The sequence below is a fragment of the Canis lupus genome, chromosome 10 (genome assembly GCF_011100685.1).
Source record: "Canis lupus familiaris isolate Mischka breed German Shepherd chromosome 10, alternate assembly UU_Cfam_GSD_1.0, whole genome shotgun sequence".
NCBI lineage: Eukaryota > Metazoa > Chordata > Mammalia > Carnivora > Canidae > Canis > Canis lupus.
The window spans coordinates 26,520,717-26,537,714 of NC_049231.1; the positions used below are offsets into that span (position 1 = coordinate 26,520,717).

Below are 16,998 nucleotides of genomic sequence, written 5' to 3' on the forward strand. Positions count from 1 at the left end.
CCTAACCTGGGTATGGGGAGGCAGAAATGGGGGCCTTCCCAGCACAACCTCCCGGAAAACCTGACATGTCAATGGAACCTGAAGAGTGAGCAGGAGTTAGGTACAAAATGGTGGCAGAAGGTTCTGGACCAAGAGAATAGTGTGCATGAGCTCAGAGAGGAAGGCTTTCTTTAGAGGAGTTAGAAGGCTTTTGGTTGTAAGTAGCAGAAAAGCCAGCTCATAGTGTCTTTCACAAAGGGAATTTATGAGCTCACATAACTGAGAAATCCTAACCGTGGGTTTTGTGCGGCTCCACACAGCAGCCAATGCTACAGGCTATACGCTCCTCCTTCTCATTTCTAGTGGTGGGGGCTCTTTTCCCATCATTCTTTTTTTTTTTTTTTAAAGATTTTATTTATTTATTCATGAGATACACACACACACACACACACAGAGAAACAGAGACACAGGCAGAGGGAGAAGCAGGCTCCATGCAGGCAGTCCAACGTAGGACTCAAACCCTGGTCTCCAGGATCGTGCCCTGGGCCAAAGGCAGGTGCTAAACCACTGAGCCACCCAGGGATCCCCTTTTCCCATCATTCTTGAAGAAAACAACTTTTCCAGGAGCTTTCAACAATTTTTCTTCTGTATCACTAGCCCATATTGGACCTCTTACCCATCCCTAAAGTAATCGCCCTCACCCGGCAGTGGGCATGTCAACTAGCAAAGCCATGCAGGGCCACCTCAGGAGCTGGGTGTGTATGTGTGAGAGTCACATTTGTGCGTGTGTGTCCATCCCACCAAAATGAACCATTAAGAAATTCTGGTAGAGGGGGTCCCTGGGTGGCTCAGTGGTTTGGCGCTTGCCTTTGGCCCAGGGTGCAATCCTGGAGTCCCGGGATCGAGTCCCGCATCGGGCTCCCTGCATGGAACCTGCTTCTCCCTCTGCCTGTGTCTCTGCCTCTCTCTCTCTCTCTCTGTGTCTATCATAAATAAATAAATAAATCTTAAAAAAAAGAAAGAAATTCTGGTAGAAAGAGATCCTGAGAAGAGGAACTGCTAGTGTCCACTACAGCCAGCATTTACTGAGTGCCTGCTGTGTGCCCTGCTCTGTTCATGGACCATTTGGGCCCCATGGCAACCAATGCTTTGAGATAGGAGTCATCATCCTCACTTTACAAATGCTGAAATGAGGGCTTAAGTCTAAGGAACACATCCAGGGTCAGGTGATTAGCAAATGGGAGTCTGGGATTTGGACCCTGGGTGGTCATATAACAGTCTCCAGCACACAGTAGGCATTAAATAAATGGTTGCTCATATTAGGGAGAATTCAAGAATGACTCCCAGGTTTCCAGCTATTGCATAGGTAGATGAGGTGTCAGCAATGGGATGGAGAATATAGAACAGGGAGGAGGGCAGGGCTGAATTCATTTGGTCGCACAGTGTTTGAGATGACTGACACCTTGAGGACTAATCAACAAGCTGTTGGATCCACAGGCTGGATCCCCAGGAGGGAGGACTCTCTGGAGAGACTGAGCCAATGCCACTTCGGTGAGAGTCAAGTAGGCAGAGCAGTGGGCCCAGGAGTAAGCCCCGAGGAGCCCCTTTATTGAAGGGGTTCATGGGGTAAAAAGGATCCCAGGAAGGCACATCAGGAAGGAGAAAGAGGAAGTCACAGAGGCTGAGGGACGGAGTGTGGGGAAGGGATGCATGACCCCTCCATCAGACGTACGTGAGGGAAGGGAGGGTGAGGCCGTAGTCATGATGATGATGGCTCACACTTTCAAGGCTCTCCCGACACTCCGGGCTCTGGTCCAAGCTCTGGGCGCACTCACAGCCACTTGGGAGGCCTGTCCCATGAAGATCTTCATTTCATAGGTGAGCATGCAGAAGATGGACTTGGCCAACGGCTGGTGAAAGACCTGATGGAGGTGGCTGAGGTTGTGCTGGTGCTGACCACTGCATCCCACTCTCTTTGGGGGCACCCTCCTTCCTCTGGAAGATCTAAGCCAATCAGCATATTCCATCCATCCCCCCTCTGGTCTCACCAGTTGGCCCAGGGATGATCATGTAATTTTATCTAAGTCACTGAGATGCAGGCCCAGGACTTTTAGGGAGAGGAGCTCTGTTGCTTCTGTGCTGAGTACACAAAACGAGATGTGAGGCCTGGAGCTGCTGCAGCCATCTTGCAGGCATGAGGGTGAAGGCTGTCTGGGAACAGGGACAACATGAGATAGGAAGTGGAGTTGAGTGGAGCCAGAGAGAGAGAGCATGATGACAATGTGACAGTGAGCTCTCCCTCAAGCTGTACCTGTGGCCTTTACTGTTACTAAATTAATCTCTTAGCAAGCCGATAAATTTCTTCTCTGCTTTACTCCTTTGGGGTGGCTTTTCTGTCACTAGCCGAAAACAAACTGTGTCCGTTGTCTTACAGCCACAATTAGGTTGTGTAACAAACCACCCCAGTGGCCAAAGCAGTTGAGCTCACGAAACTGGATTAGTGTTGAGGCTGAACCTCTTCCGGTCTTGGCTGGGCTCACACCACATGGTGGTTGGCTGGGAGGATGGGAACAGTCAGGCCACACGGACTCGTGCCACTGCTGATGGTTTGTCCCTAGAAACTCTCTGCAGTCTAGGAGGAGGTGTTTGGAAGGTGGTCTGTGGTATTGATGTGGGGTTGGGCTTTTTTCTGCAGAAGGACAAGGTCACAGGAAATCAGGAGCACGGAAGAGGTCAGGGGCAGACAGTCCTTCAGTTTGTGTGATGCTCCCTTGAGATGAGATTCAAGCAATGGTTTTGTGTGTGTGTTTAAGATGTTATTTATTTGAGAGAGACAGAGATAGTGAGAGAGAGCACAGCAGGGAGGAGAGGGAGAAGCAGGCTCCCCGCTGAGCAGGGAGCCTGATGTGGGGCTTGATCCCAGGGACCCGGGATCATGACCTGAGCCAAAGGCAGATGCCTCACCGACTGAGCCACCCAGGTCCCCAAGCACTTTTTTTTTGGCAGGAGACCTCAGAGGTGACGTGAGATCCTTCTCAGCATCTCCCCTCAGTAGGTCTGTAAGGTCAGGGGCCTGTTTGTGTTAACGTCCCTCTCGTCTGATGCGCAGCCACTGACTGGCTGACAGGCTCACTCTTTCGTGCCTTATCCCTTCCTTTGTCACCAGCAACCCAGGTGAGGCCTGAGCAAGTGGACACACTCTTCAGTGGCTGCCCACGTGCTGCTGGCAGAACCACCGTTCAGTTGAGCCCAGATCAGATTGTGGAACTGCTGACAAATGGTGGTTGTTTTATCTATTAAATTTCAGGGTGGTTTGTGTTGAAGCAATACATAGTTGATAGAGGAAACTATAACATAAAACTTAAAAATTATTTTAATTGAAAGCTTAGTGTCCTGGGACGCCTGGGTGGCTCAGGGGTTGAGCATCTGCCTTCGGCTCAGGACATAATCCCGGAGTTCCTGGATCGAGTCCCCCACCAGGGTCCCTGCAGGGAGCCTTCTTCTCCTTCTGCCTGTGTGTCTGATTCTCTCTGTGTCTCCCACGAATAAATAAATAAAATCTTAAAAAAAAAAAAAAAAACAGTTAGCGTCCTGCTGTGAGTGTCTGGGAATTCACATGAGGGGTCAAGGATGTGCCCAGAGGCCTGGCCCAGGACAAGGCTTTTTACTGCTTTGAACTATAATCAGAGATTTGTGGATGTTCCATGATTTGGGGTGCCTGGATGGGGACTTCCGGTGGGCTCTGGGACGATGGGCCTTCAGGAGTTGGGGGTTTTAACTGCCCACAGTTCAAGCCTCAAACTGGAAAGCATCCACAGGAGTGCTTCAGTGTTGCTCTTGACCACGGCCCCCACTACTGCTCTCATCTCCCCCATCCTGATGGAGCTTTACAGGCTGCAAAGCATTTCCCTGTATTTTATGTTATCCTCCGGATGCACTAAAGGTTTCTATGGACCAATTTTATGGACAGGAGATTGAATCTGGGGAAAATATGCCTCACCTCCGAGGCCACGGGGCCTGTGAGTACTCCCCGCCTTTCTGGATAGCGAAGTGAGGAAGTTGGTTGTGCCCGACGCTCCCAGACAGCACAAGGCCAACTTTCTAAGCTCTGATGACTTCACACATCAGCCCTCACCTGACCGTGCTGAGGTGGTGCTGACTGCAGCTGCTCCCCACTGCGATCCTCCTGAGAGCAGGGACTGTCCTCCCTCCGTGTCCCCCAGGCTGGCACCATGCCTGCCTTGGTTAGGAACTTGGCTGGTGTTAGAACATTAACACAGGCATCCTCTCCGCCTTCCCCACGTCCACACCTCTTCCCCCCTCCCCTTCTCCCTCCCCTGTGGATGCTGAGGCTGGGAGGGCAGCTTAGCACTTTGTGTCCCAGCCTCCCTCCCCACAGCTATAAAACGGGAATGACAGGGAGGGAAATCTTTCAGCCCAGAGTCTGGCACGGAATAGGCACTTAATAAATACTGTCCATGTCTATGATGATGATTCACTCTGGGACATGATCTAAGGCTTGTAAACTTGATCTTAAATGGCGAGGGGTCACCATCACCCTGTTTTGGCTCAGTGGGATGTCTGCATCTCCTCCACTGTCCCACAATCCTGTGGAATTCCACTCCCCACTCCATCTACTCCAAGCACCTGCAGCAGGTGCCTTCCTGAGCTTTGGGCATGTGGCTGGAGTCTAGGTGTCTGAGTTACGCATGTGGGTGCTCAGGGGGACATTAGCCCCTACTCCGGCCACCAATACTTCTATCTCTCCTGTCTCCAGCCCGGATCTCCCCACCTAACACAGTGGCTGCCCAGCCACCCCACAGGGGACTGAGGCAGAGTTCAAAGTGCGCCTGCTTCCACCAGCCCTGAGACCTGCCTTAGAAAATCCCCAGGGGGTTCCTTCCCCAGGACAATACCATTATCCTTGGGCCTAGAGGGAGCCTCGAGAAAGCCCCTCACCTTCCACAGCCCCAGGCACCATCAGAGCACAAGTCCACAGGAGAGACACTGCCATCCTCACCTGCCCCAAAGGGCTGGTGACAGAACCAGTGCTAGAGTTCCAGGTGTGGTCCCTCTTCTGCCAGCAAGTGGCTGTGTGACCTTAGGACCTGAATTGGGGGAACCTGGCTGGCTCAGGAGCGAGAGTGTGTGACTCCTGATCTTGGAGTTGTGTAAGTTCAAGCCCTGTGTTGGGTGTAGGGATTAATTAAAAAAATAAAATCTTAAAAAAAAAAAAAAAAAGGAACCTGTGACAGGCATAGAGGGGAAGAGCACTGGGGCAGGAATGTTTGTCTGCTTGCCCCAAGAGCAGGACAGGGAGTACAGGGTGTCCCTGCTCTGGGCAGACACCAGGGCCTTCACCTGCGGCTCCAAAGGGACACCAGCTGCCTGGGAGGGTGGGTGTCGCCAGTCCCAGGCCACTTCTTCTTTCTGCAGCCCTCCTTCCAGCACTTTCCGTTGTCTGGCATTTCTAGGTGTGGGTGGCGTGAGGGAGGATGCTCCCCTGGCCGTGTGTGTGAGAGACTGCACCCCTCAGTGAAGGGGCTCCGCATGTGTCCCCCCTTCCCCCAAGCAGCCATCCTGTCCAGGGGGAGGAGGTCTTTAGGAAGACCAGAGCCACCCCCTGGCACCCCACCCCGACCCAGAGCAACCCCAAACTGGCCCCACACATGCACCTTTCAGACTTTGTAGCTGTTTTTATTATTAATATTATCTTTTCCTTTAAGCATCCCTTTAAGGGTGAAATGAAATCCAACCATTTACAGAGAAAATGATTTCAGAATGTACATATTGATTTTCCCTTACAAAAAAAATAATACTATTATCATTGGCGTCCTTAAATTATACATTTCCCGGGGCCCTGCCTTCTGCTTGGGGAAGTCCCGTCTCCCCTCCCCGACTGTCACCTATGCCCTCAAAGCTCCCCCATGCCTGCTCCTGCGAACCAACACGACCCGTGGGTGGGCTGAGCCTCCTGAGTCTAGAGGTCATAGGGCCAGTGGTTCCCAGGGAAAGACACCTGGTGATGGTGACAGGGCCGGCAGTGTGCCGACACTCCCATTCACAGTTTGATTTCTTTTCATACTGGGGGAGTGGCTCCGGGCTCCCCTGCCCCCCCAAATTCCCAGTGTATGATGTAAGTATAAGTGAAACTCATCAACCCCACGCCGTGGCCCGCCACCCCTCTGATGACCGTCCTCTGCACCCAATGGCGCGGTCTCCCCTTGGCAGTGACCGTGAACAGTGTTCTGAGTCTGAGAGGGAAGGTGGGGCCTGGCAGGTCTGAGTTCCCCGCTTTTCCTTCCCCTGCCCTGGAGCTGGTAAACTGGAGGCCAGCCTGGGGAGGGGGCATCCCCACAGCAGCTGAGGGTGCCAGGGGCATGGGATGAGGAAGCCTGCCAGGAGGGAGGCCCTGGGCTGGGGCTCAGGTATGATTCAGGAGCCCCCAGAGATTGCCTGTCCAGGAGATGAGTGGAGATGGCTGGGAAGGCAGGCCCTGGCCTGGGTTGGGCTAGAGCCCCAGGGACATTCTGACCTCTTTTGCCAATTCTCAGCTTCAAGGCGGACTAGGAAGGGGGGTTGCTATAACTCCAAGGGAGGGGTTCCCTGGGGGCACGTCACAGACTCCCTTGGGGAGGGCGAGTGGAGGCCAGAGAGCCTCCTCCGCCTGCTTCATGCCTGCCCACGAGAGGCTGCTCTGCGGCCGGCTCCCCAGACCACGCCCACACCAGACATCTCCCTGGACAGAGGTGTGGCAAAGGAGATGCCCTTCTCTCCCCGCTCATCAGAAACCCCAATAAGACACCCAGAGAAAGTCCTGGCTGGAGGCTGGGTGGGACGGGGTGGAAGGATATGGTTGGGACCAAGACGGGCTGGGGAGGTAGTGAGCTCTCAGCTGTTCAGCCCTCAGGTCAGGAGGATTCTCATTCCTTGGACTGAAAGACAGACAGACAGACAGACCCCGCACTCCCTTTAGCCTTGCTTCCTAGGCTCCCCAAGGGCTTTCTGCCTCAGTCACGTTAGGGGAGCCGCAAGGAGGTGTGGCCACAGGCTCCAGGTCCTGGGGAAGGGGAGGCCTGGGCCCTGCCCCCGCATCCATACAGAAGCATATATTTACAGGGACACCCCAATACAGACACGTACAAGTACACACCAAGCATGCACACATGCCCATAAATACACACACACACGCACAAACATGTACCGTTCCACAGGCAGGCTCTGCATCCTGGCATCACTGGGTGAACATCTACGGGGGCCTCGGTTGGGGTGTCTCACCCCTCCTACAACTACAGGCTCTCACTGCCCCCCAGCCCTGGGCTGGCGGTGAGTGGGGGCAGGAGCAGGTGCTTCTAGGAACTCTGAACGGAAGAGCAGGATCCTAGGACTGCCTTAGCCACTCCTATGCCCTCTCCCCATCCCCCTCCCTCTGTGCCAAAGACGTTCCTTGTCTCCTGTCTCCCCTCTCTCCTCCTTCCTTTACTAACAGGACTCTCGGGCTGAGGCTGGGCATGTGGCCGAAGACTACCTGTCTCAGCTTCCCTTGCAGCTACCTGTGGCCATATGACTAAGGCTCGGCCAGTAAGATGGAATCAGAAGTGACCATGCCATTTCCAGCTCATGCCCTTGACAGGAAAGGGCATGTGCTTCTCCTGCCATTCTCTGCTCTTCCCGGGCTGGGATGCACATGTGATGGTGGGAGCTAAAGCAACCACTCTATCCAGAATTGGAAGGTGCACATGAAGGAGAGCACAGCTGCCTGACTGTATCTGGACCATCTCCCTCTAGACGGTTAAGCTAGAAACAAGCTTGTCTTGCTTAAAACCACTATATTTCAGGGTGTCTTAATTAGAGCAGCTGAGAATCTAACCAATACATCCCCTGCCCTCATGAGGCAAAGAGGAATGAGATGACACACGGCTGGCCTTAAAGTCCCTCCTGGGCCCAGGGCAGCCCCATGGGCCGTTCCTGGTTCTAGCCAGACCCAAGGAGGGGTGCAAGGGTGACTCTAGCAGAGACGGTGCGGAGCTGGGGCTGTGGGTTCCAGTAGGAAGGGGTGATGGGGAACCTCCTCCCCCCCACGCCCCCTCCCAGGCCCCACCTACTAGGCTGCCTGATGGTCCGGTCTCTGGCTCCCATCCCACCCTGAGAACTAGACTCTTGGCCTTGCAGGGACTGACTGGGTAGCCCGTAAGACAGAAATATAAAAAGAAAGAAGGACTGTCGAGGCCAGGTTTGGAACCAAAAGGAAGACTCCGCAGGCTTCCGCAGACCCCCTGCCTACCCCCCAGGTGCTATCTGGCGGCGCAGGGGTGGCCCATGGGGCAGAGTTCTCAGCTCCCTGCGGCTCAGCTCTTGAGGACATTGGGCTTCCTCCCAGCCTGCCACTGTTTCTCATCCCCTCCCACCTCGGTGTCCCCTCTCCCTCCTGGACCCAAATGTGTCTATTTACAGAGCCTCAGGACCTCCCGGCACGCCCACTTTTCCGCTGCAGGTCCAAAGCCCCAGGAGGTCACATGGTAGGTTTCTCCCTGGCAGGGGCTGCAGCTCGGGCTTGGCTGCCCTGGGGAGTTCCTGCAGGTTCCCTTCCCCACCCTGCCCGCCCTCCCTTGCCACCCGGTAGGTAACCATCATGCACTCTCCGCTGGCGCCTCCCAGCCACAGCACTCCTGGTGGACGGAGGGGCCCGACTCCCCTCTCCCGATGAGGAAGGAAGGATGTTTTGTGAGCTCACAGGCCTGACCCTTGCTTGATTCCCAAGGGCCTGAGCAGGGAAGACTCCTCCGCCCATCCACTCCCGGTCCTCTGAAGAACCAGCCAGACAGCAGAGGGAGGCAGGGAAGCATCAGGGGGGGCCGCCGCCACTCCCCCCACCTGCCACCGGCCCTCTAAGATCATGCAGCCTTAGCCTTCGACCACATCCAATTTGCCCCTGGCGGGTGGCCTTCCCTCGGGACCCCTGTTCCGCCGCCCACCTTCCGCGGTGCTCTTGGGCTCCTGGTAGGGGTTGTCCAGCAGGTAGCGGAACTGGGCGTAGTTGTTGAGCAGGTACTTCGGGGCGTACATGTGTTCGCTGGGGTCGGCCGGCGGGTACTCCTGCTGCGTGCCGTCGAACCAGCCCCCGGTGCGGATCAGGCTGCGGATGTAGTTGAGGTCCCGCTTGTCCTCGTAGTCGCCCCAGCGGGGGAAGTCGCCGTTCTGGGCGGACACGAGCTTGAAGTAGATGCCCTCGGGCGTGAAGCACCAGGAGCAGTGCCAGCCGGCGAAGTGCAGGGGGCTGCCGAGCGACCACTGCACCAGGATGTGGCCCGTGCGGTTCTCGTACTGCCGGAAGTTGGGCATGGTGTAGTACTGGCGGCGGCGCAGGCGGATGCCGTCCAGCCCGTACACCGTCTGCAGCATGTCCACCGTGCAGCCCGACACCACCTCCAGGGTGCCCGGCTGCTTCCAGAAGAAGCCGTACAGCGACTTGCGCATGTGGAAGGCGAAGGGCTCGGTCCAGCCGTCGTACAGCTTGAGGAAGAGCACGCCGTCGCGGGCCGGGATCTCGTCGGCGTCGTCGATGATGAAGACGTCGTCGGGCCGCAGGTTGCGCAGCCGCGACACGCCGTCCTGGGTCAGGAAGGTGCGCAGGTAGTCGTCGGCGATCCAGCCGTCCTGCCGCCCGCCCAGCGGGAAGTGGTCCAGGAAGACGTAGAGCACCTTGTGCCGGATGTACTCGAAGGTGCCGTTGGTCAGCATCTCGCGGAACTTGAGCGGCCGCGGCTCCCCGTAGGCCGTGAAGTTGGACTCGCACACCACGAAGGCGTCCACCACGTCGCCCAGCTCGTGGAAGCGCACGTCCAGCAGGTCGAACTCGTGGTTGATGTTGATGGCGTTGATGACGCGCCGCGGCACCTCGCGGGGCACCAGGCGCTCCTTGGTGGGCAGGTTGGAGTACTGCACCACGGTGGGCACGCCGCAGCTCGGCCCGTGCCAGCCCGGCAGGCACACGCACTCCACCCACTTGCGCCGCGCGCCTCGGGCCCCCGGGCGCTCGCGGGTGCTCAGCAGGTGCCGGGCCGGGCCGCGGGCCGGGGAGCCGTCGGCGCCCTCGGCCTTCTCCTCGGGCCGCCCCGAGAGGGGCCTCTCCAGCATCTTGGTGCCCGGTTTGAAGCAGACGCCCCCCGCCTTGGTGCGCACGAAGTACTCGGTGGTGTCCTCGGGCAGCACGAAGTCCACCCGGTGGAGCTCCTCGGTGGCCTTGCTCGGAGACAGCGGCTGCAGCAGGGGCGAGTGCGAATAGAGCGGCGTTCGCAGCAGGTCAGGGCTGCCCGGCTCCGGGCTGGCCTGGGGCGTGACGGGGGCATTGTTCCAGAAGAAGCTGGACACGAGGTTCGGGCTCAGGGAGGCCAGTTCCCGGGGGAAAGTGACATAGGACAGGGTCTTAAAGAAGTGCAGGAAGGAGATGAGGCACAGGCCGGCCATACAGAACATGAGAAAGAGCTTGTAGCGTCTCATCTTCATCCTGCAGTAAGGGGGGAGAGAGCAGACGGGTCAGGGGGCTGCAGACCTGGGTGAGGAGAGCCTGAGGCCTCTCTCCTAAGGAAGGGAACCCGAGGAGGCCTTTGCTGCCACCCAGTCTGTGCACCTCCCGGCCGGTGCCTGGCGCCCCTGCAGGAAGTCACCTCCTGTCTCCACCCCGTCCCCCCAGAGTTCAGCCTGAGAGTCCAACTCACTGTACCAAGTACCCCGGGAAGGCAAGGCATCGACAAAATTGCCTTCCTGGTCAGGACCTCCTCCCCGTTGCCACAGCCCTCCTTCCCCAGAGACTACCAGGTCATCACACTCACCCCCTCTGCAGCCTGATCCTCCACCTGGCCTGCCCACTCTGACCAGACCAGCTGCATCGCTAGACTTTGCTCCAGGAACAGTGCAGCCTGGGAAAAGCTCAGCTCTGCAGTGCAGAACCTGCCCCAAGGGAGGGGGAGAGTGGGCTGCAGGCTGCCAACATGGGTCCCCTCCCTGACCTGCCCACGGAGCTTTTCTTTTTTTTCTTCTTCTTCTTTTTTTTTTTTTTTTTTTTTGTGTGTGTGTGTGTGTCAGTATGTTGACAAATCTTTCTAATTCCTTTTCACTGAAAGAATTCACAGGTTTCAAGGAAACACATCTAATTCTAACACTTAAAAGAATAAGTAAAAGTTCCCCTCCGTTACCGATCTCCAGGCACAAGGTGTGTTGCTGGTTTGATATGCGAGATTTCTGTCCTCGATTTCCTATTTTTCATAAATATTACCTAATGGACACAAACTACAATCAAGTTGTTTTCCACAATCAATGATGAGAGATTTTCGTATCAGTAGTAATAGATCTACCATTTCGTTTTAAATCCCACACAATATTCCATGGTTGTTTTGAATGAATCACTCTCTATTCATGAGTGACTCATGAGTATAACCATTCTCTCTATTCACTTAAGCAGTTCGATTTATCAATTAGTTTGTGGCTGTGGAATGGAGAGCCTTGTATATTGCTTTTTACAATTGAAGTGAACTTTCTATTATAGAATATTCGTAGCATATCAGAAAAGTTGCAAAGAGAGTACAGAGGGTTCCTTACACTCCTCGCTCGGTCTCCCCCCAGAGCTAGTGTCTTACATCACCATGGTACGCTTGTCATACCTTGAAAATTGAAATGGCCACATTATGATTAACTAAAGTCTATACTTTATTCAGGTGTGCTACTTATTTCACAAATGAACCTGTGGAGCAAGAGAGAACTTCTGACTATAATCCTCCAGCTTGTTTTGTCTTAGAGCCCAGTGAGGTGGGCATGCAGGCTGGGAGGCTACCCCCATTGGGCCAAGTAGGACCTGGATGACCTACTGAGTTTCGGGAAGGGCTAGGATAGAAACTGGCCTTTGGCCGCTGGTGTATAATCATTTCCCCTTCCGTGGATCCCCCATGAGTAAGCACTGTCCTTCCATGTAGAACATTCTTTCCTTTCAGATGTTCCTTTCTTTGGCTTCTCCTTACTTCTCTGGGTCATTTGGGCGCCTTGCTGCCATACCCTCCCCTCCACTTCCTAACTCTGCATACAGCAGGGGAGAGTGGAAGGATGCACACCTGGCCTCAAACTTCTGTGACCTTAAAGAACAAAACAAAACAAAACAAAAAACTTCTGTGACCTTAAGCAAGGCTCCTTGCCATTCTAGACCTCAGTTTCTACACCTGTGAAATGGGTACAGCATTCCTGATGGGCAGCAGGTGCTTAATAAACTTCGGTCATTTCAAGGCTGGAAGATTCCAATGTAATTTTCTCTAAGCTATGTGGTTACAAGGCACAGATTCATGAAATGTTTGATCGAGAACAAATTTTAAGAGCCACCTCCTCTAATCTTTTAATTTTATAGAGGAGGAAACCAGGACCTAGAGGACTTCAGGGACCTGCTTGATGTTACAAAGCTGGGGCAGGAACCTGGGTGGCTTGACTCCTGGGCTACACCCTGTTCCCAGCCTCACCTTGGTGGGGAGTCCTGAGCCATGGAGTCGCCACCAATGGCGACTGGCCAGGGTACTTGGTGCTGTCATGTCCATCCAGTTTGAATACCTGGCTCTCCTGGAGTCTGCCCCAGGGCTGGCACAGCTGACTGGAGGCAGTCTGGCAGGACAATCGGGGGTGGGGACCTCTGCTAAATGTCAGCTGTCCCAGGGCAGGGGGTGGGGGACTGGTCTCCACTGGCTTTTGAGAAGGCGGGAGGGAGGGGCTACTCCTTGGCAACATTTTAAAGTAGGTCTTCTGGGCTCCTCTCTCTGTAATGGATTCCAGCCCTACCCTGGCCAAGTGAGACCAGGTAGAGGCCAGCAGGGTGAGTGGAGGGGCCAAGGGGTGAGGCCCAATAAAGGAGGGTCGAGGCATTCTTGCTGTGGCCGAGACCAGGCATAAGGCAAACCTGCAGACTGAGCTGGGCACAGCAGAAGCGTCCAGCATGACCCACCAGGGGCTCTGAGGACCCGGTAAGGCAGTCCTGATCCTTCTGGTTATTTTTTCCCACTTGGAACCTACCTCTGTGGAACACACACCGACCCTGGCCCTTGTCAGACTGGCCCATGAGCTGTGGAGGGCAGGGCCAGGCTGCCACTCAGATGAACTCCCCTGGCAGCAGTGGCCCTGCAGAGTGCCAAGGGCCGCCATGGCCCCACCTAGGTCACACTGACCCAGCTGCTCCTTGGCTCCCTGGGCAGGCTGGCTTTCAGGATCTGGTTACACCTGGCCAGATGTGCCCTTCGGAGGACAGACCCACCGGTACCTGGGATCTCCCTTTCACTGGAGCTTTCGGACTGAGGCCATGTAATAAGGCCCCAGCCTGGCCTGCTGCTGAGAATCAAGGAACTGTGTGTGGCTCCCTCATTGCTCGGGCTGCTTAGGAGACAGAAGCACCTGGTAGTCGGCCTGGAGCAAGCTAGGGCCTCACAGACCATATTTTCTGGGACACTTTCACTTTCAGCTTCACTCTTACTTTTCTGGGCCTGACCCTTTTTTAATCTTATCTTCATGTATTTTGATAAGTACTTGAAATACTCTTTTTTTTTTTTTTTTTTTACACTGTGTGGCATATAAATAGGAAACGGAATAAATAAAGCATTGACTCCTGAGGTCTCATGCAAGTCTCATCCACTTTGGAAGATTACTGTAACCACCCATTTTACAGATAGGGAAACTTTTCCCAAAGGCCATTAGGAAGGTGGCTGAGTCAGGACCTGGCACCCCTCCCTCCCTCCCTTCCTCCTTACAGCTGAGATGGATCCCTCCAGGCAGCCCAGCTGTGGGCTAAATCCACAGAACCTAATTAGGCCCCAGCTGGCAGCCTTTCTCCCTCCACTATAAAGCTTTGTTGAGGGCAGCCCGGGTGGCTCAGCGGTTTAGCACTGCCTTCAGCTTAGGGTGCAATCCTGGAGACTGGGGATCAAGTCCCATGTCAGGCTCCCTGCATGGAGCTTGCTTCTCCCTCTGCCCCTCTCTGTCTCTCATGAATAAATAAATTAAATCTTAAAAAAAAAAAAAGCTTTGTTGAGAATCCATCAGGTGCAACAACAAAGCTGATGGTCACTGATGCTTATAAGCCAGTGAATGGCCCGAGCACATTCTACGCTAGACATCATTGGATCCTCTCAGTGTGAAGCAGGTACCTTTATCATTCCCATTTTACAGGTGAGAACACTGGGGCCAGAAAGATGATATAACTTGCCCAGTGTCATACAATTAGTAAGGGGTAGACAGTGGGCTTTCACCCACTGGTAAACCTGTCCTGAGCCCCTTCCATCTGCCATGTGCAACCCAAGTAGAGTGACACCAAGAATCTACTGGTGACCAGTGAAAACAACCCAGTAGATGGAACAGCCACTACTACCTTTGACCCACACAACACCCCCACAGGGTGCTCACCTGATCCATATCATCCACTCACACACTAACTACTTATCAAGAGCCCACTGTGTGCCAGGCACTGTACTAAGCCCTGGGAGCCTGGGAGACGAGGCAGACGAGGACCCCCACCTCCGTGCAGTGTACACAGGGGTAAGCAGGGCAAGGAAATGCAATAAACTAGAAATAAATGAGTCAGGTAATACTGCACATTAGAAAGAGTTGTGCTGGGCAGCCCAGGTGGCTCAGTGGTTTAGCGCCTGGCTTTGGCCCAGGGGTGATCCTAGAGACCCAGGATTGAGTCCCACATCAGGCTCCCTGCATGGAGCCTGCTTCTCCCTCTGCCTGTGTCTCTGCCTTGCTCTCTCTCTGTCTCTCAGGAATAAATAAAATCTAAAAAAAAAAAAAAAAAAAAGAATTGTGCTCCAGAGAAAAATCTGGGTAAAGGATAGGAGGTGGAGTGGGTTCAGTGACAAGCAGGTGCTCAGTGCAAACCTCTCTGAGAAGAGGGAGACTTGAAGACGACAAGGGGGCAGGAGAAGAAGATTCTGGACAGAAGGAACAGCCAGTGCTCAGAAGGGAGATGCATGGGATGGGTCCAGATCACGCAGAGCCTGAAGCCTCAGCAGGAAATGTGGCTTTCACGGGAGGATTCTAGGCAGAGGAGGAACATGACCCGACCCTGGTCTGAACAGACTCACTCGAGCTGCTCTGTTGAGAGTACACTGTTGCTGCAGCGAGCGCGGCAAGGACACCCCGGCATAGTCCAGGTGTGACAGGGGGCGGCTTGAACCACAGTTGGGGGTGGGGTGCAGAAAGCGCTCAGATTCCGCTGGATTTGCTGAAGACTTGGATGTGAACTGTGAGCAAGGAGTCAGGACCTAGAAGGATGGAGTCTTTGACTGGGGTGGGGGATGCCCCTCAGCTGCAGAGCTGGCTTTGAGTCAGGCTGTCTCTGCAGGTCCTCACCCTCACCTGGCCTCCCCCCTAGCAGATGCCAACACAGAAGCTGATAAGGGGCGGGGCCAGCCACCTTGAGGGCTAATGGCAGAGCCTAGCTGTTGACCTTGGTCTCTGGATCCAAATCTCACATCCTTCCAGAAGTATGCTTGGTCTAGAAACCTCACAGGATGGAGGGGTGTGGTGAACAATGCTTTGGATCTGAGGACCCCTTGTGGGCTCTGGGAGGAGGAATTGGTTTGGGGGACATTGTTCAGTTCACCATTCTCCACCCCCTCCTCCTGCTTCCTGACATGCATTAGCTTGAGCCCCTCCAGGAACTCAGGACCCCAGGAGGGGTGAGGTGGTCAGGACCTGCCTGGAGAAGCAATTTTAGCTGAGGGGGGACTTGGGTCTCTAATGGGCTGGCCCATTGCCCTCCAAGGCCGACACAGGCAGCTTCCTGAGGGCAAAATCCCTGTCCAGTCATTCCTATTGCTGAGGATGATCTTAGGCTGCTCAGAGGCCATACCTATGCCCTTACTCATTTCAGTAAAATTCACCAAATATTTCTTCGGTGTTTGCTTTGTGTCAGGGCCAGCATCTCCTGAAACCAAGTGTCTTCTGCCCAGGTTAGAACTTGGAAGAACCATACTGAGCTCTCCCAACCCTCTTCCTGACAACCTGCATCAGTCTCTGGATTTATGTAGCCACTGTGAATCTGAGTCTCAAGATTGCTTGGCCTCTCTGAGCTTCAACTCCCCCATCTATAAAACGGATATAATCATTCCTGTCCTGCCCACTTCAAATGAGACACCAAATCAGGGAGATCAATCCACAGTCCTCTCCTGTTCCCAACACTCACCATGCTGAGCTCACCTTCCCTGACATCTGTCTCCTCAGCTGGACTACCAGCTCCCTGGGGCAGGGAGCTGTACACAGCAGGTGCTCAACAAAAGCACCCTGCATTGTCCTGGGCCTCCTCAATGTGCTCACCATCACTTCCATGCACACAGACTCTGGAACAAGACTCCAAATTCTGGCTCTGCCATCTTCTATCTGTGTAGGCTTGGGCAACTTCACAACTTTCATTTTTTTTCCATCTATGAAATGAGAGTTCAATAATCCATGCAAAGTGCCTGGCGCATAATGAGTATGAAATAAACCTTAAGTCTTCTTACTCCTATTGCTATATCCCAGCCTGGCAGAGAGAACTTTTGGGTGGGGATGTGGCACGAGCTCAAAGGCTTGGAGGTGAGCCCCTGGCAAAGCCTGGGCCCTGGTGGGCACTGTCCTATCTCAGAGGAGCAAGAGGCAGGGCAGGGGCTCAGCAACTGAAGCCTAGGAAGAACCTGGGCCTGATGGTGGAGGGGCTGAGAAACAGCACCCTGCTTCCTGGGGCACCGGGGAAATGAGGGAAGAAATTTCAGGCCCTCTAGGAGCCTCCCCGAGTTCCCCCCAACCCTCAACACACATATCACTCTGTGAGTGGTACCCAGCCCCAGGGGCCTATGTTTCCTGCATGAAAGTGGTGGGGTGGGCTGGGTGCTTCCTGGTAGCCAGATAATCAGGGACGGGGGAGACTAAGGCTGATCCTGACCCAGGATAGTGGCAGGATCAGCCCACTCCGGGCCTCCTCTTCTTGTGCTGACTTAGGTCTGTGGCCATGCCCCAGAA

At 54.5% G+C, this 16,998-nt stretch overlaps 1 protein-coding gene across 11 annotated transcripts in view; it reads right to left on the reverse strand.

The window, feature by feature from the left end:
- Nucleotides 1–5,655: 5,655 nt before the first annotated feature.
- Nucleotides 5,656–16,998, reverse strand: part of MGAT3 (beta-1,4-mannosyl-glycoprotein 4-beta-N-acetylglucosaminyltransferase) — a 47,234-nt gene continuing 35,891 nt past the window's right edge. For all 11 annotated transcript variants that reach the window (XM_038550511.1, XM_038550509.1, XM_038550510.1 and 8 more), the window contains one exon: nt 5,656–10,486. In XM_038550511.1, coding sequence (XP_038406439.1) covers nt 8,884–10,486 — 1,603 coding nt within the window. In that variant the 3' untranslated portion in view covers nt 5,656–8,883. The remainder of the gene's footprint in view (nt 10,487–16,998) is intronic.